Here is a 22,957-nt window from a genome sequence, read left to right as displayed (position 1 = left end):
TAAAAAACCGCGTCGAAAGCGACTTTAATGTAGTAGTGGTAATTTATGATTGTGAACTCACAAAGCCTGAATTATTTCACAGCAGCCAATGTAACCAAACAGCGTCAAAAAAGCACTTTCCGCGCTTCTATGACACTCAGTTTATTGCTAATTTAATAAAAACCAAAGTCACCATAAGTGCCGGTTTACGACTAATTAAATATTGATTTTATCCCAGCATAGACATCCACCGTTTGACAGCTTTAACTGGTAAGTTCCGACTTACAATAAAAGGGTGATATTGACTTGTCTAAAGAATTTCTGATTGAGCTTTTAACAACGTTGACAACCTTTCTTTCGATTCGAGCTGATTATTTTTACCGTTATTCATGCCATGTAACACAGCACAATGCTATCATAAATTTCGATACTCATTTAGAGATTGTGTGTCTACACCTTGAACAAAACAATAACAAAACATTCCATGAATAACATCATCTGGCTCATATTCAACAGATAAAGCTTGAGCTTGATTGACCCTCCTGATATTTACCAGATAAAGCAATAGAAAAAAGGCAAACTACCATCGACAGTTTGCAAATTGCTTATCATCAATTGAACTTGAGGAATGCTAAAATTTTGTTTTTCATCGTCCATTTCTCCGCGGACGGTCGCGACCGTCGTGACGCGTTCAAATGACGAAGTATTTAATTTAAGAGAATTTTCCGCGCCGTTTTTGCTTCGATTTATTTATTTATGGTTGGATTTATAGTGTGTTTTCTCACTCTCATCTCCGTTCGGTCTGGTGGCCGGCTGTGCTCTGTGCAGACCAGCAGCAACATGCAATGTGTAGTAATATGGCAGTTTTTTTTTCTTCAAATTTTAAGTCGCAGCATGTCTGGCAAAAAGTTGTCCCTGTTGACGGTGGCGTTGTTGAAGCGCTGTTTGTGTATTATTCAGAAATTGATTTATGAGCCTAGCGCCTAGATGAAAGGTTGATGGGCCACATTGCAGCGACGGACTTTCGTAACAACACACATCGAGGAATGCCAACTAAATGAAAGTCGTATCTGGGGTCAAGAAATGTCTTTCGACATTTCCTCCATCCACGGCATTCAGCATCGCGAAATCTTCCGAGCGGAAGGGTTTAGGTGGAATTAAAGAAAACCGGTCACTGCCTACGGGTGTGAGACTGTTTTGAAAAAAAAAAAAAGTCCCATAAGATAGGAGGAGTGAAAGAAGAAAGCAATTATGGTGCTTTTACTTTCATCCAATCAACAAAGTTGCTTTCGAGTTATTTTGCAGCAACTATCTGGCACTTGAATCGGACCGGAAAATGAATTGCAAGACATGGAGACGCGGATTGACCAGCAGTGAGCCGATCTGTCTGATCGGAATGATGATTCAATTGGTGATTAGTACGGGGTTTACATTAGGCACGCAGTTCGATCAACGAAGAAAGTTTTATAGAATCCAATGATAATGGTAAGGGAATAGTAAAATTATGCAATAGTTAAATTGTCTGTAGCTTTCGGTTTATATCACGTACTAGAAATTCTTAGCTTTTCATGCCTGTATCAAAACATGTCTCTCGCTTACAACCACGTTTCGGTGAATGTATCAGACAACAAACACACATTATGTGTCACCGGGCTAATCGCTTGCTATTTTTGACAACCTGATGTAGAGAAAACAATTCAAGCTCTATTGTGACTATTAATCAACTCGAAACGAGTAAATTTGTTGAGAATAACACAAGTCTGCAATAAACCTGTCTCCGAGGAGGTACGTGATCACAAACCTAATCACAAACCCGAACGATTACGTTATTGGAGCAGGTTTCTACGAATAATAATTTGAAATGCCTCAGTATGCTTGCATAACCTACACAGCACAAACGAAAGTTTTAGTGAATTTTATCAGTGAAAATAGATTACCAAGTTGTTTTATAAAATAAGTTTCACTATATAAATTATGCGAAACTGTTTCTGACGGATTTCGCGCCAACTACAGATGTTCGCAGCACTCTCTCGGAACTCAATGAAACTTAGTGGGTGTGTAGTGTATGACTTACTAAACTAAGCAACTTTACGTACTTCATATTTCAAAAAATTATTTAGAGTTATGTTTAAAAATGACTGAAATTTTAGAACCTTCTTCAATAAATCGATATTTCTAAATAATGACAAAGAGAAAGTAGTTAGGAGATTTTTTTTTTCATGTGAAATAAAATAGTTAAATACAAAAACAAAGAGCAAAAACACGGTCAAAATTTTTCAAATTAAGATATTTTTAGAAAGACAATTTAGTTGCCTAAAACAATTCTGAACATTGCAAAATAGTCACTCTTAAGGCAAAACGGTTTTTCTAACAAAAATTTTTCATGTCTATAAAAAAAAACAAACGAGATAGTGTAGTAAAATTTGAAAATACATTCGAAAACATTTGTACCGTACTTACTTATGAAGTAGATAACTGAAATCATTTGATTTCACTGTAGTAGAGCTTGTTGAGTTAAATATTTCATAGAAATAAAAGAATCGATTTGTTGCACAAATAACTACAGTTGCCCACAACCGTTGCCTTTACCCTATCACGAAACTTTTTAAATGCAACCTTCCCTACTATGCAAACTCGAGTACACACACACACAGTACACACCCGCTGACACCGTCAATTTAAGTAAGACAACCAGCTGCCAGAGTCGAACCTCCGTCGCATTCTCCAGTGCATCTCAGTTGCTGGTTTTTTTTTCGAACTTTCTATTTGCCCGCACCGTCACCGTGGCGCAGCGCGCGCATGATGAGATGTGGTAAGATCTGCTGAGCTACTTCGCCTCAATAGAGCCGTAATGGCAGACAACCGGCACGGCAACGGTCGGGTTCGATTGAACGTGCGCAGAATCGAAACAAGTGCTCAGATCACAACGCGGTCGCACACGTTTGGCAGTGAGGGTAAACCTCTTGTGCTTTTTCTAGTTTACTCGGTTATCACATTGCTGGAAAAGTTTATGCGAAAATTGAATGGGGAGACTACCAATACCATTTTTTTAAAACAGGTTTCGCATCGGGAATATCTTTGCAACAGCTGTCGTGTATGTCAGGGAGCGTATCGTCCTGGGTTAGCATATTTTGGTTTCTAACAACAACAAAACAAGGGAGAAAGGTTGATGAACTGCAAGTTGCTGCCCGTAGGGGTACAACATAACAGATAATCGAATTCAATGGTGGTAGTGACAGTCACCATATTAAGTAACAATCAATGTCTTTACAACTCAAACAAATTTGATCGAATCTTTAATAAAAAAGGCTAATTGAGGATAGTATGCAAATCCGGCACGCTTATACGAGTTGTCTACCTCGTAAAAGTGCTTGGAAAGTCATGTGCAATAAAACTGATATCCCCTGTGCGTTCATTCAGCTGCAGCGAGGAAGTAGAAATGAATATGCATGTAACTACGAGATAAGATACTCGGCTGTTAGTGGATGCAAATCTACTAACAGCAGTACGATAGTTGCTTTGAAAGTAGAAATAAACATAAGGCTAAGCGTCTTGTGCAAAGATCTAAACGCGTGTACTCAAATTTGAATGCCAGTATGTAAATAATTGGAAAGTATTCACAACAGATTACAAATTATCGATTGAGTGTGTGCCAGCCGTGATTAGAGTTCATATGGATGGAGATTAGGGTCATAGTGGTATATCAACGTAAGGCCCTTGATCGTGATTCATACGTCTGAGCCACTCTCGGCTTTCAGTTTGTACTCCACCAAATATTGTCCGCAGCACTTCCCGTTCAAATACGGCCAGTGTGCGTATATTTTTTTTGCTTTATTTATTGTATTTGTAGCTAAGAGTTTGTAACAAACTGTTATCAGCTACCTTTGAAGAGAGACAAAATTATCAGTTGGCTGTTACAAAATTTCTTAAACTAATTGTACAAGTGTTGTCGTAATCTTCTTTTGAACAATCTTACATTTAAATGCTTCATTTCTAGTGGTAAGGTGTTGTACATTATGATACCTCTATAGAAAATGTTTTCTGAACCGTATGTAGTTCTTGGACCACTCACATACATAGCATCATGTCGCCTATTATTGTGTGCATGAATTGCGGATACTCGAACTAATCTTACATTGATTTTATTAAATTATGGCGTATTTATGGATATGCAGTAGTATATTGTAAGTGCATAGTGAATCAACAGATAGTGTTTTTTCATCATACAGCTCGATTGAAGGAAAGCGCAGTGGTAAATTACAAATAGTTTTGACAACTCTGTTCTGCAGTACTTTTAGAGGTTTTAAATGAACTTCGGCGGCACATCCCCATAGGCAGCTCATGTACGTAAGATGAAATATCTTCGGTAATGAATGGTCTTGCTTTTTTAATAGCAAATACGCACATCCCCATAGGCAGCTCATGTACGTAAGATGAAATATCTTCGGTAATGAATGGTCTTGCTTTTTTAATAGCAAATACGTAAGGTGTTATTTTCTTAATAACATGATCTACATGGTTTTTCCACGATAGACTGGAATCAATAACCAGTCCTAAATAATTCGTTGAATCTACTTTTTTCAATGGTATTGAGTCAACTCTAATATCTAATGAAGTAGAACTGTTTACTATCATATAGCAGGATTTTTCAACATTCAATCTCAATCTATTTGAGTTCAACCAATGTAACAGTAGGTTAAGATTGTGTTGCATATTCGCTTCAAGCTCTTCGAACGTTTTTGCTTCACAGATGAGACAGGCATCATCTGCATACAACTGCAAGCGACCTCTTAAGGGCAAACCCAACATATCGTTAACAAAAATAATGAAAAGTAAAGGACCCAAAATTGAACCTTGTGGGACGCCTGATTTTATGACACAAGATGAGCTATAACAATTGTTAACAAAGGTGTACTGCGGTCTTTGCTCTAGATAAGTCTCTAACAAACTTGACGCAGATTCACTAAAGCCATACATTCGTATTTTTCGTAACAGTATCGAGTGGGATATACAATCGAAAGCTTTACTTAAGTTCAAAAATATACATGCGATTTTCAAACCGTTGTCTCTAGCAGTGTATACAACATTCATAAGATCTGCCGAAGCAGCTACCGTGTTTGACTTTTGAAGGAAACCATACTGGTTTGTGTTTATGATGTCATTTTCAAGCAGATACATTTTAATTTGTTTCTCTATTATTCTTTTAAAAATTTTCGATGTAGCTGGCAGGATGGATATTGGTCTGAAACTTCTTTTCGAAGTGCAATCACCAGACTTGAATAGAGGTATGACTTTAGCAATTTTCAACGAAGTTGGATACTCATTTGTTCTAAACATTTGATTTACTAGATTTGTTAAAGTTGGTGCTACACAATCTCTTGTATGAAAAATAAATTTTACAGATAAACCATCTTTTACAACTGCTGTAGCACGATTGAGATTGATTATCGTTTGTACAATATTTGTTTCTTCGACCTGAGCGAAATCAAATTCATGATTGCAAATAACATTTTGCGAGGTTTGAAAATTTGTCTGAGGAACGTTTACAGGCCCTACTTGTCCTACGTTTATAAAATATTCATTGAAAGCTTCAGCTACAATATATGGTGTTTCAATTTTCTGACCATTTTCAACCAAAGTGATTTCTTCGTTTTGTCTATAGCGTGCTTTGTTAAATACAACTTCGTTTATAACAGACCATAGTTTATTTTCCGTGAGCAGCGTCACGGTTTCAGGTCCATAGAGAACTACTGGTTTAACGGAGGTCGTCAACGTCAGTTTCGTGCGGTGCCGTACGCACCTGGATTGAAGCGTCCTGCGAAGGCCAAAGTAGGCGCGATTCTCAGCTTGAAAACGTCGTTGGATCTTCTTACTTGTGTCATTGTCGGCGGTTGCCAAAGAACCCAAGTTTCCAAACCATCTACCACTGCAAGTTTAACGCCGTCCATGATCAGCGACCATGGGAGGACAAAGTAACATTAATTTTTTGTCCAACTCTAATAGCCTTCACTTTTAGTCAGGCGCAGATTGCTTCCGCCGTCGCGAAGGTACTCGTAATAACGTCGAGGTCGTCTGCAGAGGCCTATGAGTTGACTACCTTTGCTGAAAATCATGCCTCGTGTTTCGATGCCAGCTCGTCGGATTGCACCCTCAAAGGCAATGTTGAACATCGTGCAAGATAGTCCATCTCCTTGTCTCAACCCTTTGCGCGTTGCAGAGGGATTCGAGGGTGTCCACAATACGCACACGTAACACATTACTCGATCCAGCGTAGCTTGAATAAATCGTGTCACTTTAAACGGAAAACCGTAGTCGTGCATTATTTGCCATAGCTAGTCTCGATCGACTGTATCATGAGCTGCCATGAAGTCCAAAAAGACGTGATGTGTGGGAACGTCGTACTCCCGGCATTTATGATCTGCCAGAGAGTGAAGATTTGATTCGTAGTAACACGTACTTGCGTTAAGCCTGCTTGATACTGCCCTACGAATCCTTTTGCTAGAGGAGAAAAACGGTGGAGCAGAAACTAATAATGAATAATAATAATGTCCACGTGGACACGATATTTTACCAAAGAAATGGAAATCAGCAAAAAAAATCTACAGCTATTCTGGTTTTAGAGTCGTTGTCAGCTGTATTTGTGATAAATTTTGCTTCTAAGAATTATTTCTTTTTTAATCATTTTCTTTCGTTAATAAAGATCTTTGGTGCACTTAGTTGAAGCTCAATTTGGAATAAGTTCCGTCTCTAGTCTCATCCATCCACATCCACTTTTCGCTAAATTTGGAATCATTTTCTGCTTTGCCCTTTTCTTTTAGAACGTTAACATTTTAAGTTAGTTCATTCGTTGAACATTTTAAGTTAGTTCGGAATACCTCATTTGCTTAATCAGTTTTCTAAAGGCTTTTTAACATGATTTTAAATCATTTTTTCTGCTTTTTTTTGTTCCCTGCGAAACATTCTATTCTTTTATCTTTGCTGCCTGAATAAAGCGTCATAAACCATCATTTCCATTGTAGGCTTTTTCTAGATATTAGTGACGTTTTTCAATCTAGATTGAACTAAATTCAGTAATCATCTTTTCTATTTGAAAAAAATTGTTTTCAGATGTTTTAAGCTACATTAACTAGAGTTTTTATGCATTTTGAATTAAATTTGATATAGTTTTTCCTTGAGTTTGGTTTTTTTTCTGATTTAAGTTTTTTTAAGTTATTGGATACTAATTTTAGATCAATTTTTGACCAGTTTTTCTTGTTTTAGAGGTGTTTCTCTGCTCATTCGAACGGTTTTCTATTAAATTTGGAATTCATTTCTGTTAGGACCTCCGCTGTTTAACGTTTTTAGGCGTTTTGGCTGAATTTTGATCATATAAATTGCTAACCGTTTTCGTTGTAGAAAACGTCTAAAATGACGATTTTTGTGTCCATGTGGAATGTGGACAGCCCCTATTTCAATAGACAATTTTTGATCTGGTTGAAATTTTGCGCATATGTTCCCATGGGCTAGAAATGTCATTTTGTGGTATTATTATATTTTTAAATCACGACTTATTTTGTCTTAAGATTTTATTTTTTTTTATGAAAACTACAAATGGTTAGCTAAATATTGATGGTTGTTTACTCATAAAGAAATGGAAAAAAGTTACGATTTTCCAAAAAAAAAAACTTTTTTTATCTGTAAAGTTTTAGATGGCATTTTTGTCGTTCCAAGAGAAACATACCATAAAGGAAGATTTAAAAAAATACGATGAAAAAATGAAAAATGAAGCATCTCAACAAACTCGCTTTTTTGAATTTTTTTTTTTTGGAAAACTACACATTGTTAGTAGATCTCCTGCGCCGGGTGTCTATCAATAATAAAAATTTTTCTTCTTCTTCTAATTCTATTTTTAAAAGGTTTCTGTAATTGGTGTAGTGTCTTCGGCGAAGATGGAAGTAATAATATTGTCCTTAAAAAAATATGCATTCAAAAATAAATTTGCTCAAATAAAATAAATAGTTTTTTGAAAGTTTTGACTTTTTTTCTAATTTCTACATCATCGAACAACCATCAATGTTTAGTTAACCTTTTGTGATTTTCATAGAACAATCAAATTCTTAAAAAAAAAACAACTTTTTAAGATGGGGTAAATTACCAATTCTCGTCAGTCTATGTCAGTTGTAATATTTTAAACTACCTCCCTTTTTTAGTAAGCAGCCGAATTTCATCTACTATTTTTTTGTCATACTTTCTTACTTTTTATCTTATTAGAAAAAATTAGAAAAGTTACGAAAAGTCCAACGGAGCTTCTGAATTGTAATTGTAATTGTAATTGTAAAAAAGCCACTTTTACAGCTTTTTTTTTGGCATGATTGGGTTTAGTTCGTCAGTAGCAAAGAGAGAATGAAAATTTGTAAAACTATATTCGTTTTTTTGTAGTTTCATTGCAATGAATTGCAAATAAACGTTCTTCACGACTCCATCGTTCAATATAAGTAAAATGCTGACGCCATAAGTTGTACTCCTGAGCAAATAATACTAGTGATGTAATTTTTAGATATGTGTTTGCTGCGCTTCACGATATACACGATTGTCGAGGATTGATAAATGTTGTCGTTTACTGTGTGAGAACAAAAGGGATCGAGAAATTTGCGCAGTGCGCAATGATTCCAAATTTACCGCAAAATATTTGTTTATTTATTTGATTTAATTTAACTGACAAAAGTCTTATTAAATATTGAGCGGTCAAAATTATAAAAGCGAGGTATTATTTAATCTTCGTTTAAACATCAATGATGGTTCTCTGAACTCGAATAAATTTTCCACAACAGAGAAGGTGCGAATACAGGCAGTCAAAGGTTCATTGCACGCAAACGTAGTACGATGGAAGTTTCGTTGCAGCAATCCAGTAGAGCGAAGAGTTCGTTGTGAAGCCCGAAAGTTCAATTAAGACAGCGATCTTGAAGAGTCGATTTCGTTGTTAATTATCTTGGCGATAAATAAAGCCTAATGTATTTGTCTTCGTCGTTCTAATGTCTCTAGGCCGAGTAGACGACAGCGATCGGGATATGGCGAAAGATTTACGGGATCCCGCCAAGGTAGATTTCTTAGCGCAAATCGTAGAAATATTTTCTGCACACGTTCGAGGCGTAAATTCCACACTAGCTGATGAGGGCACCAAATGATAGAAGCATTCTCGATCAGAGGCCGTACCAACAAGCAATAAAGTGTTTTAAGGCAGTGAGGATTCTTGAAATCTCGAGCAATTTTTGTGATAAATCCCAGTTGACGTGCAGCTTTCGAGATAACAGCCCAGCGATGCTGATTGAAGGTAAGCTTACTATCAAGTAGACACCAAGGTCATTGACTTGGTCTACTCTCTTAAGGACATGCCCATCGATTCGGTAACTGAAAACTATTGGACTGCTTTTTCGGTGAAAGGTCATAACTTGACATTTAGAAACACTAAGAACAAGCCTATTTCGTCGACACCAATCAACAAACGTATCCAAAAGTGCTTGTAAACGATTGCAGTCATCAACAGTTTGAACTACTTAATTTATTACTATAATTTTAAATCATCAGCATACACTAATTTGCAGCCGGCTCCAAGTAGCAAGACGATGTTGTTGAAGAATAAAATGAACAACAGAGGTCGCAAATTGCGGCCCTGAGGAACACCGGAAACATTGGTGAACTGTGACGAAAAACTGGATCCAATCTGCACACGAAGAGTTCTATCGCACAAATAAGAACTGAGCCATTCCGTTAGTTTTCGAGAAGCTCCAAGCCGTTCAAGTTTTCGCAAAATTATCTTGTGGTCAATACGATCAAATACTGCTTTCAAATCAGTGTATATAACATCAACTTGCGCCTTTTGCTCCATGTGAGAGATGCAGGTTGATGTGAATTCCAGCAGAATTGTACAAACGGATCGGCCAGGCATAAACCATGTTGATCCGGGGAAATATAGAACTTTGTCCGTTCAAGTATAAAGTTGCTTACAATTATCTCAAATAGCTTCGATGCAGCTGAAAGGCTCGTAATTCCACGATAATTTCTTACGTTCTTACGGTCTCCATTTTTGAAAACAGGAAACGTATACGACTGCTTCCATATCGCCGGAAATTTAGCTTGCTCAAACGATCTATTAAAAATGCGGCACAGGGGTTCCACAAGAGCTGAAGCACAGCGAGCAAAAACTGTAGCAGGTATACCATCTGGACCAGGGCAGCATGATCGCTTCAATTTTTTTACTTGCGACTAATATCATATCGGGTGTAATTTCGAATGTACATAGATCCATCAAATCGACAGAAACGTCTACTGAAGCGATATCAGCTTCTGGATCGGAAGCAACATTATCAGCGAAAACGGAATTCCGGGACATCGCATGATTCCGTAGTAGATTTGGACTCAGTTTCGTCAAGAAGAACACTCGAGGAGATGGCAGACTGTTTTCGTTTCGAATTCACGAAGCTCCAAAAACGTTTAGGATTCCTACGTAGGTCAATTTGGACTCGCATAACATAGGATTTCCCGCATTTAGTTGACGATACGCTTCATTCGATCGTTTAAAATTATTTTTGGAAAATTCAGTCTTCCAGCGACGATATTTGCGCTGCCACGAATTACGTTCTCGCTCCAATTCCCGAAGGCGAGAGTTGGACCACGGGGGGAACAACGGTTTTTTTACTATCGACAAATTCGCACTTAACCACTGGCGCACAGTTTCGCAGAAAAACGCTTGCTTGAAGTCTATATCTGATTACTATATCTATTTGATTTATAAGGTAATTTCTATGTGTAGGAATATACAAATAGCAAAATAAGTTTTTACAACTCAACAAACATCAAAAAAATGGTTTCACATGTGATAAACTCTAATAAATAAAGGATGCGGCAACGAAAAAATAGTTCCCTTTTATTCTGGCAACAAAAATACCAGCTAACTGCTGACGAGCCAAACCAACCTGTTGGATGTGTTGGATAAATTGAAATGTCATTTATCCCGTATCCTTCATTGATTCGGTTAATCGTGAGTGTTCAAAGTGCATGCGTTATTTGCTTATTTGCTAGTGCGACGGAACTGAGGTTATTTGAGGGTGAACAAATGCATATTTCTCGAGAAAATGGTAACCAAATATCGCTAGCAGTGAAGATGTGCTTAATGAATGTTCTCTTCGGTCAGGTGAAATATATGGATGTGTTGAAGTTGCAGAAAAACTTCATTGTTCAAGGTAACTTAACATACATTGAATTAGTAAGTGGAATAAGAGCAGTAGAGCTAGGCAAACTGAATACTGCCCATACTGCCCCAACTGACGAAGCCGTCAGTTAATTCATCTAATTATTTATTTTTTGCCTGAATTTTTTTCCGCCGTGTATTTTTTTTTTTTTTTTTTGAAAAGACAAAATTAATATCTACAATTTTGTCGAAGATGTCACACAGATAAGAATACTGTTTCGCTCTAACAAAAAAACGAAACTTCGATACCTTTTTTGCATTAACTCTTCTCAGAACAAAAAAAAAAAAAACACTTAATGGAATCCCTAGCTCATAGGGACATTTTTGCAATGTTTCAGCCAAATACAAAATGACAACGAAAAATACACTAAACTTGTTTTGCCGCGTTTTCACACAAATTTCGGAATTTACGCGGATTTTAGATTTGACGTAAAGACCCCCAATCAATTCAACAAACCATTTTTTGAATTATTGTTTTGAATTAAGTTTTGAATACATGGACCTTTGTTTTGAAACATTTTTTTTAAATGTTTTGGCTAGCTTTTTACATTTTACATTATTTATTTTTGAATCTCTTAATCGCTAAATTACACATAGTTCAAAATCGTTGTGCATGTATGCAAAATGGAACTAAAACTACCTTCATTTCTTGATTTGTCGATTCATTGGTAAGCATGGCTTAGTATTTCAGATATCACAAGTCGATAATATATGCTACCAAACAGCCAAACAGTTTAGGAACAATTTGCCTACAAACAACATTTCATCTGATTCATTTCAAATTTTTGCCTGTGAAGGTATTACCACAGATAACAGATATCCAAGCTAACTTTGCTTCATGTGTAAAAAGACGCAACGGTTGGTGGCGCTAAGAACACTTAATGGGCAATGATTCGATAAAATCGATAGTTTTCCAGCTTTTATCGATATTATCGCAATGAGAATGGTTGCCGTTTTTAAATGTAGAAATTTTGAGCAGTCGTAATGTGTGCATTATCGACTTCTTTATTCAATCCCTCTGTATATTTGCGATAAATTTGTTTGTTTTAGTGTTGGTTTGAAAAAATAAATACATAAACCTCACAAAATCTATGTTATATAGTTGCATAAACAGAGACTGTATAATCTGTAAGAATTTTCATGCGTCTGGCAGCTTTGACCGTAAACCAGCGCTGCCATCACTAAAGTGGTTAAAGTCGCAAGTTTCAGGAAGATGTCGTTAGCATTCCAAACGAGTAAGAATTTGAAATCTTACACACGATGTCTGGAGTTTTTTGTTCTAGCTTGGATGTCTGTTATCTGTTACGTAGCGATGACATTGAATATTTAGTCATTCACGCAGACTGTTGTGCTTTCAAAGAGAAGTCAATACAGGTTTTCTACATCCAACTAATCGGACCTGCCTCGAATCTCTTGGTGATCAACCATGATGCAGTATTTGGACTTTCTCCTCTTTCAACATCGTCGGTGCCATACCTAGCGCGTGAGATGACATTTCCTCCACAATCAGCATAAATATCAACACCACCACCACCAACAACTACAACACAACAGATCACTAGCAGTCTTTTGAAGCCTGCATGGGATAAGCAGCTGTTGTTAGGCAATACACATTCCATATCACTTTGCAAGTTGCTGGTGAAGTGGCATTAAACCAGCACTGTGTGAGGAATTTTGAATAGCAATTGGTGTTAATTTATGCACTTCGGAACTGGAATAAGAGATGTTATGAACTTTGAAAAAAGCTATTTGTGGAACGCTATTCCCGTGAGAGTGTCGAATTGAGTAGCGTCAAAAAAAATCATTTGAATAAAAGAAATGTCCGCAATCATGCAGCTAACTTCTTTGGACAGTATATTGACATTGTCTGGCTGGAAATTGTGACTCGCCACAAAAGAGCAACCGCTAGTTTTCTCATTCGTAGGAGTTGACATCGCTCTGCTTCGAGGCGTTCTTTTCCTGGCTTCCATTAAAGGCGAACCGTAGCTCGAGCTGGCACCGTACTGATAGAATTTGAATAATCCCCACAATGTTTTCGATTCCTACATTCGCTCGCTCAATTTCAATCCGACTCGATAGCGACCGTGACCTCATCGAGTATCGCCTCCCACGTCAGACAAAAAACACCTTAGCTGCTGAGCGAGTATATGTGAAAACAGAATCAGTCGCCAGGTAGAAGACTTACAAGTAGATCCGAGATCATGTGTGCCGTAGAATCGTAAACATATCTGTTGTGGTGTGCCGTCGTAACTGCGTACGCAACGGCCTGTGAAATCTGCAACAATTGATCATGTTTATCTGATAACGTAGACTACTGCTATCAGCACTTATTTTTTGCAAGCTGCGGAATGTGTGGGTAGAAATGGACACAATTCGGCCTTCTTGTTTAACTACTCTTAGGTAGTTGGTAATAACATCAAAAATAAAGTGATACAATTCTTCCTGCACAGAATATACTATTTTCTCTACGCACGAATGAATTCATAAATTTTTTAATACGATAGAATCATTTCATAGAATAAAAATTCATAAATGTTCTTTATTACTCGCGGTTACGTAGTTACCTTGAGATAGTCTTTCAGATTTAAAGCTAAAATTCCCTGTCCAGCAGTTTATTTATGTTCCTGAACGCAAATTGCAAATCCTAGTTTAGAGTAAAACGGCTCTCTATTGACTCTAAAACCAGCTACATTTTTTTCTAATAATTCATGCTTTATGACACATTTTCGGTCTGTTCATATTGCTAATTTATAATTTCCAATCAACTGTATGTGATTATCAGCGGCCAAATAACGTGCCTATTGATGGTTTATGGCATTATGTTCTAAACGGGGACAGTTATAACATTCGACAAATGCTCACACCAGAAACAAATTGGAGGGAAAAAAGCCGAAAACTATAAATATCTGCCCGCGCAGCTAACACACATATTTCTTTTCTCTGCTTCGGCACAATTCTCTCGCTGGTCTTTCAAGACTCTTAGTAATAGCGTAGTGTGATTTTGGTTTGAAAATAACTCAGTACTTTTTCAAAGAAGTTTTATCAAAGCATTAAAAGTTCTCATGAAATGGAATGCTCCGGAGAGCAGTGTGAAACTCACCGATATCTAGAGAATCGATGACTGCAATGATAGATAGATTCATAGTCAATTCAGGCACATCTGTGTCCTCGCGGTGTCGTGTGCGATGACAAAAAACCCTGTACTCAGCTCGGGAGCTCCGATCTATTTTCGTGCACAGTTTTTTTGTTACCAAAGTGGTGAGGACGTGAATGTTGGGAATTCTGGTAAAACGTGAAACTTAACTTAAGCTGGACTTTTTACGCATAGTCCAACAGGCCGGATGATGATAGGAAAAATGCTTTACCTTTTCTTTAGCTCTTCCAGCATGCTTCTGGACCGATTTCGCCAGCAACATTCCCTTATTCTCAGCCATCGTTCGAAACTGCTGCAGTTGGGAGATTATTTTGGATGCTTCTTATTTAGTACGGAACTTCCGACACAAGCCTTTGGAGATCCGGAACGGAATGGGTGGTTTTCGTGTATTTTTTATATATCCAACACCAGGTTATTTTTGCCCGTCACGGAAAATGCACGACCGCCGCCAGCTTCGACTCGCAACTCTCACACTTCCACACCGTAAAAAACTCGGATTTCACTGACCACAGTGAGGCGCAACAGAATACACTCTAGCTCTACCAGGCGAAATTATATATGTAAATTCGAAAAATCTGCTCAGGTTGCGTTCCCGTAGCACTCGCTTCTCCTGCACCCGTACGGTTTCCGTTGTCTACACCTCGGAAAGAATATCTCCAACACACCAACGTTTTCGCTGCTGTTTTGTTTCGTTTCGACGGTTCTTTCTGCAAATTTTCTTGTGGCCCTTGGCGCTGTCAAAATAATCAGAGAATTTTCATTCGATAAAATGAATAAAGCACACAACACGAGCCCCAACGATCCCGACGACGACACCAACTCGCGACGACGTTCACAGACGACTGGTGGGTTGCTCACGCAACAACGAACGTCGCCTCACCTACCGCACAACCTTGGCAGTTTCTTGTCTCACACAGACGCAAGCAGCGTTGCCAGGTCATTTTTTTTATAAATCTAGAAAAGGCAAAAAAAAAAATCTGGAAAAAATCTGGAAGTCATTTCGTGGGGTGAAAGGTAAATTCTTCGGATAAAAGTCTTGGGGTACGTAAAATTTGAGGTGACAAAATTGCAAAATTTCGCGCCAAATTTGAAGTGATGACCTCTTTGCGGAACAGAGAAAATAAAATCTGGATAAAATCTGGATCATTCATGGAAAATCTGGATAATTGGACATCAAATCTGTCTACCTGGATACATGTTCAAAAATCTGGATAATCCAGCTATATCTGGATACCTGGCAACGCTGGACGCAAGGCTGCAAAACAAGTGATCAGAAAGCTATAGTGCTAAAGAGAGAGAAAGAGGTGGATAGCATAAAAACTTGAACGAATGTAGCTATAATTAAAATAGGTTTAACCAGTTTCTGTCAAACTCTGTGTTCTGAGAGCAGCTTGCTTGCGTCACACGTATTCGCAGAGGATTTCCAGATAAAGCATAGTTTACAGCGAAGTGAAAAATTTGAAAATTGAAAAAGCGTACTTTTTCGCCAGCAAAATCTGTCGTGAAAACTCGGCTGGACTTACAGTTCATGCGAAGCGAATATCACGAGTTTACATTTCGAGCGAAATGAAAATTGGCAGGAACTGACAGAATATAAACGCACTGAAATCTCGCTAAACATGTGAAAAGGACCCATGTGCCATATGTAAATAAGCCACAATTTCACGTTTTTCAATAAATACAAGCTTAATCTACGTGTTCAAATAAGATTGTTTGATTAAGAGTAAATTCTTTTATCAATAAATCTTATTTGTAAGGGCAGATTTCGTTTGTATTAATCAAAAAAACGAGAAAATTTGGCTTGTTTAAATGTCAAGTTTTCGCTAGAGGCTTCTTTTTTCACGAGTGTGTACATTAGACTGGGACACAGTTATATGGGAAATACTACAAGGTATACAGCCCTAGGGTTGTATGAGATGGAGACATGGTACTAAACACTGTAATTAGGGTATTTTTTGTTACATAATATACAGAGTCTGCAGACAGAATCAATGTGTTTGTTCAGCGACTGTATACACCAAAATTTTTCTTTATGGTCCAGCAAAATACATTGCTGAAAGTCAAAGATGACTACATGGTAAGAGTCGAAAACCCATTAATGGGTATTGTTGTACCCATTTTTTTCTGTCATATGCGGCTGTCAAAAAAATGGGTAAATTTAAAAATGTGAAATGGGTAAAATTGTACGCATTAGAAAGACATGTTCTTAGAAAAAAATGGGTCATTTGTTTACCCATTAATGGGTGAAAAAATACTTCAAGCATCGTTTTAGTTTGCTCTGTCTACTTGTTCGCACGCGTTACTTCTACGATCTGTTTTGTTTATTATTTGTCAACAATTGCCATGGAAGGACTTTAAAAGAGATTCGATACTGCGTCGTTCAAGAAGTTGCAAGGTAAACAGTATGTTATAACAAGTATTGAATTTTACAATGTGAGATTTTTTTATATTAGGTCAAGAATGTTCACTATCCGTATGGTATTGGTTTTTTTGCGATTCTGACAATCGATGATAGCAGATGAAATACTCCTGTGTTCGTAAATAAGATTCATTTTTGCAAATAATTAAAAATATCTGATTTCACTTTCACTTCTTTTCATTCTTTTGAGTGATAATCACAAAATTTCCGTTTATTCAATAATGGGTAAAATTTCACCTATTTCCTTGAGAAAATTCATTTCTCAAAATGAGTGAAATTGTACCCAGTTTTTGACGTTTTATCGGTATACCCGTTAATGGATAAATCAAGTTTACCCACTAAATGGGTTGGCTCACTTTTTGGCGAAATGGTTGAAAAAGTACCCATTAATGGGCTTTCGACTCTTACCGTGTAGAACAAGATACCTGACTTTCGCAGAATTCATCGGACATGATTGTCGCTGCGCGTGAGCAAAAGTCGAACTAATTTATACACTGTTAATATGGTGTACACTTAACGTAAAAATCAAATAACTACAAGGCCAAGACATGACTGCTGAAAGGTGAAACAATTTCTTCAGTATCCATGAGGACGACTGTACGGTGCTGCCATCCGAAAAATGATAATAGTGTGGACGAATGTTTAGTTCTCAAACATGAAACTTTCCGGAAGAATCAAGAATTATCGGCGCAACATTTGAAATTAAGCGTACCATCAGAAATTCCTAATAACCGCGTTAGCACGCTCTACAGCCAAGTTTTCCACTCTTGCCGAATTTAATAAAGCAAAAATCGGCTGCCCCGGCGAACCTGACCATGTGCACAATGGTCCTAAAACCTGGCTTGCGACATATCAAACTTTAAGTTTTGGTAGAATGGGACAATTTTATGAGAATTCAAGTCATCAGATGGCAGCACTAACCGTCGGAAATCGGTCGTGTTCAAAATGTATGAAAAATATGGAAGTTAGGTATCTTGTTCTTGTTATCTTTGTGAAAGTGTATCAGCAAACCACTTGGTTACTGAATCACAGCATTTTTTTTCAAAAGTTTACTGTAATTCAGTTCTACAATTTACTGAATTTCGTTGTTATTTTATTTTTGCTGTAAACCAGTATTTCATTGATAAATTTACTGAAAACCAGTAATCGATTCAGTGATTCGCGAAAATACAGCAAAACTGTTTGCTGAAAAGAAAACAGTAAATGAATGTTTGACGCCAAGCAAGTTGTATTTTGTTTAACTGAACATGCAGTAAACGATCTGTCACTTTTATACAATTGAGCATTACGGCCGGCATTTTTCAGACGTCATAGATGTGCGGTCCTTTCGAGGGCCAAACATCGACTCGGATCACTATCTCGTGGTAGGCAAGGGAACATACTTAAATGACGTAGCATTTCTTTCATGATTTCCAAGCCCCCCCTCCCCCCTTGTACACGCTGCTTTATTTTAACTCTAATCTGATTAGGATCTACTCAGTTTGGTATTTTTTATTATGCAAAATGTCAAAAAGTGAGTAATCGAGTACTGGACAATTGAGTAACATTAACCCAAATTCTCATAATTACCATGTTTACTCAGTTTTGAGTTATTATCCATGATGTTTACTCACCCCTAAGTATATGTATATGTCAAAAGTTTTCAACAGCAATATTATCGGTTTCCGAAGAACAATTGGTGTCGCTTTTTATTCGTTGGCTAGCAGTAAGAATCTGATCTGTCATCAAATCAATAATTTCTTAATCAATTATTGATTTCAGCCCAACATCAGTATTGCAGAGGATTTGAAAACACCTAAAAGATCTCTTCAAAATGAACAACCGCATGTTGTATGTTCTACGATGCCGTTTAAAGCCGGACTTTTATTCGTGCTAACAAACGGAAACATTTGTATTGATGTACAGTGCTCGACAATCGATGCAATTTATATCCTTCGCAGTATTAGGTGACGAATGATGACGGATTATCTGGCACAAAAAAGTAAGTCACAGTTCACGGGCAACTGTCAACCGGTTGGGTGCCGCATTCAATGAAGACACGGGAATGATTTAGTAAATTTTCTATTGTTTCGATGAAAAATAAATCTGTGTTTTTGATTGTTCTGAATTTATTTTATTTATTGAGTCAGATTTACAAAAAACAGAAATCATTAAATTTCCGTATTTAGACAAACTGGGTAACTTGTACTCATTTTCGTTAATTTCTGGTTTGCATGAACAGAGTAGACTCTACTCAGTTTTTGACGTATGACGCCCTCACTCAGAAGTGAGTAACCGTAAAAGTACCCTAATTAGGGTAATTCCACTTTTTTCAAAAGTGGGTGATATCTAACTCACTTTAGAGTAACAAAAAATGAGCGTGTAGCATTTGGTCACAAAACTTTAACCCCCCCTCCCCTGAATAAAAACGTAGCATTCGATTAAACCCCCCCCCCGGCTCTGAAAAAAAATGTACAAAAATACAAGTGGTATAATATACAACAAAAAATACTTGAAAAAAAATTACCATGCATAATTCAATTTATCTATCACTCATACACTCGTGACAGCATTTCATATGATTTTTATTAACTTCGCTATGGATATAATGTTTTCTGTTTCGAAGGGTTTTTGTTTTGGTACGAGGTACGAGAAGGAAAGATGTTTATACAACTTCGCGTGATCTATGTCTGTAGAAAACACAAAAAATGTTCCGGAATACGCAAAAAAACTAATCCCTGCACTTACCAGCTTTGAAAAAAAAAACGAGTATCTTGTAATTTTCACTATGAAAAGCCACAAAGAACCAACGATTTTCTTTTTCAACACAGATTGTGTAATAGGAAATCCAAGCAATGGTTTATGTAGCAGAGCTTTTAGAAGATTTCAGAATGCCACAGATAAAAAGATTTCGACAGCTCTCGCTGAAAAACTTTATGCAGTGTTTTAGTGTATTTTGGTACACATTTTTCCTGTAAAAAATCGGTCTTTCAAAATAAATGCTACGCCGATTTTAATCCAACACTCCCCCCCCCGCTGTCACAGCTTGTCACAAAACGATGATATCCCCCCTCTCCCCATTAATGCAACGTCATTTAAGTATGGTCCCCAAGATTCGCGCCCGGTTGTCCAATGTATTTAAATCGAGATCGGCGAGGAAGATACATCTGGACATCCAGAGGTTATCAGCGGAAGGAGTTGCTGCAGAGTATACTCGGAAAGTTGATAGACGGAACGGTGAACCAGCTGGAGTGGACCTGAACGAGCAGTGGAAGCACATCCATGATGCGGTCAGCGAAACAGCGCGAGAGGTGATAGGCATGACAACGGGAACCACGGGTAGTGGGTGGTTCGATGCTGAGTACCTAGAGGTGACGGAGGAGAAGAATCGACCCTACGCCAACACGTTAGTAGCAGCTAATCGTGAAACGCGTCAGATGCGGGAGAAATACCGGGAGGCAAGAGCTGCCGTAAAGAGGCTTCATCGCCGTAAGAAACGTGAGCACTACGATCGCGTTCTCGCGGAGGCGGAGAATTGCTTCACCAGGCACGACACGAGAAGCTTCTATAGAACGATCAACGGAATCAGGAACCGGTCCGTGCCAGTACCTGCCATGTGCAATGACAGGGAGGGGAACCTGATTACCGATAAATCGCAGGTGGCCAAGCGTTGGAAGCAACATTCTGAAGTGGTGTTGAACGGTGAGGAAGGGAAGAGAGTCGTCGAGGGGAACAGGATAGAAATTGGGGAGGACGGACGAGCTGTGGACCCACCAACATTGGACGAGGTGAAGAATGCTTGCAAAGAGCTAAAGAACTACAAAGCCGCTGGGAAGGACGGCTTACCGGCCGAACTTTTCAAAGTTGGAAGCGAGCGGATGTGTAATGCAATTCACCAGATTATCCTAAGGGTATGGTCTGAGAAATAACTACCTACGGATTGGTTGGAAGGACTCATATGCCCTATCTACAAGAAGGGACATTGACTCGAGTGTAGTAATTATCGAGGCATAACCCTCCTCAATTCCGCTTACAAAATTTTCTCCCGTATCCTGTTCCAGCGACTGAGGCCGTTGCAGGAAGCCTTTGTTGGAGAATACCAATGCGGGTTTCGAGTGGGGCGATCTACAACGGACCAGATGTTCACCTTGAGACAGATCCTCGACAAGTTTCGAGAACACAACCTGCAGAAACATCATCTGTTTATAGACTTTCGAGCGGCGTACGATACAGTGAAACGCAACGAGCTGTGACCAGTGTTGCCACATTTTCATCTGTACTGGGAGCTGCAAAAATCTTTTTCATCTGTGCTATTTCCGGGAAAAATCTGTACCACTAGCTCAAAGTTTTTATTTTCTATATTTATACATAAAATGAAAATAAAATTTGTAACGGCCTAATTCCAAATTACTAGCTCGATTTTCAATTAAAATTTTGCACACTTAAGAATGGGGCTCGGTAATACATAATACCGAGCCATTGCGGTTCAATTGCCTGAAAATTCAGCCAAAAAACAATGAAACCCATAATTCAGCAACACTACCGATATTTCCGGATATTTTGTACTAACATTTTAGTTTGGTTAAATCGAGATTTACGAAAAAATGTAACAACTGCCGATTTTAAACCGAGTGATGCCATTCTCGGTAACAAATTACCGAGAGTTGGCAGTAAATTCTAAGTGCGTGGTTTGCAAGATCCCATCCATTGTATCGTTGCAGAGTCGGCTAATTCTAATCCTTTCTAACCATCTAAAAAATCTGTACTTATCTGTACTTTTTCTCGAAATCTGTAATCTGTACGGTACAGAATCTGTACCGAAAAACCCGAGAAAATCTGTACATTTCCAGATAAATCTGTACAGTTGGCAACAGTGGCTGTGGCAAATAACGCTATAACATGGTTTCCCAACTAAACTGATTAAACTGATACGTGCGACGCTCGACGGTTTCACATCATGCATCAGGACAGCGGGCGAATTTTCGGACGCGTTTGTGACGTTGGATGGTCTGAAGCAAGGTGACGGGCTCTCGAACTTGCTGTTCAACATAGCTTTCGAAGGTGCAATACGAAGGGCAGGTGAGCAGAGGAGCGGCACCATCATCACTAAGCAGAGTTCAGCAGATCAGAAGGGTAGGTAACATATTGCGAATATTTCATTATAGCGTCCGCCATTATGGCGCGTAAAAAGCTGGATAGCCAACTTTTTATGCGTCATAATGACAGGTGCGATAATACAAGTTCGTAATGAATCACCCACTTTTTGGACATCTCCGATTATGTCAGTTTTGAGGAAGACTGTAGCTCTATCAGTCGAACTCAAACAAGCTCGGAGCTGCAGGCAATGACGCAGCGGCAGCGCCCGAATGAGATGGTCAAGTCGATTTTCCCGACAAGTCACGTCGTGGTAGTGGTGATGGACGATGAGACTTGTCTCACCCTGGATGGCAGCGACTGGCAGGGCACTTTGTATTTTACTTTCTCCACGAAGGAAATGAGCACCAAGGGGAAGTTTATTTCACACATCAAGTTCCACAAGAAGGTGCTGCTGTGGCTGACAATCAGCGAGAGTGGGATGTTAAAGCTGCTCTTCGTTCGCTCCGGACTGGCCATGCGTCGTTCATCTAGATATACCTCAAGGCCGAAGACGCGGTGTGAAGCGATTGTTGGAGGAGATGGAGCGGCTGAATATCTATGTGGTACCCAAGTTGACGAACCCGTCCAACGTCCAAAAGTTGCGTCCCATCGAGGATTTCTGGGTAAGCCTAAAGCGTTAGATGTACTCCAACAATTTTGTCGCGAAAACTGAGAAGGAGTAGATAAATAAAACTAAGAAAGAATTAATAACGTGTCTTCACGCATGTTTTCGTCCGCCATTGCGAATGTTCCGGTTAACTGCCGGAAGGGCGTAGAATTTTTTCGCGAGTAAGCTAACATAATTACCTTCCATGTGAATTTAATCAAACTCAATTATTTGCCTTACCTATTTTTTACCGCCACCCGAAAACTCAATTTTTCACCGCATACGTTAACGTATGAAACGACGATGTGAGACAGGACAAAGTGATGGTTGCGTTTTGGTTCTGAAGTAATTTCACTAGTCCCCAGTTCACCAGTCTAGTTAGGATCAAGTCTACACCTTTGAATTCACTCTTCTTAATAGGGATACGTTCTCAATTCGACAAGCAACAGGAGTCAA

General features: G+C 38.4%; 1 protein-coding gene across 1 annotated transcript in view; it reads right to left on the bottom strand.

Moving 5' to 3' along the window:
• LOC129721169 (myc box-dependent-interacting protein 1) overlaps positions 1-15,228 on the bottom strand; it is a 97,687-nt gene extending 82,459 nt beyond the window's left edge. Inside the window, exon 1 of the mRNA XM_055673435.1 lies at positions 14,572-15,228. Within this exon, the coding sequence (XP_055529410.1) occupies positions 14,572-14,640 (69 nt within the window). The 5' untranslated portion in view covers positions 14,641-15,228. The remainder of the gene's footprint in view (positions 1-14,571) is intronic.
• Between the last annotated feature and the right edge of the window lie 7,729 nt (positions 15,229-22,957).

Source organism: Wyeomyia smithii, chromosome 2, assembly GCF_029784165.1.
Source record: "Wyeomyia smithii strain HCP4-BCI-WySm-NY-G18 chromosome 2, ASM2978416v1, whole genome shotgun sequence".
Lineage (NCBI taxonomy): Eukaryota > Metazoa > Arthropoda > Insecta > Diptera > Culicidae > Wyeomyia > Wyeomyia smithii.
The sequence above is the reverse complement of the archived record's forward strand: the minus strand, read 5'-3'. Positions and strand labels throughout refer to the sequence as shown.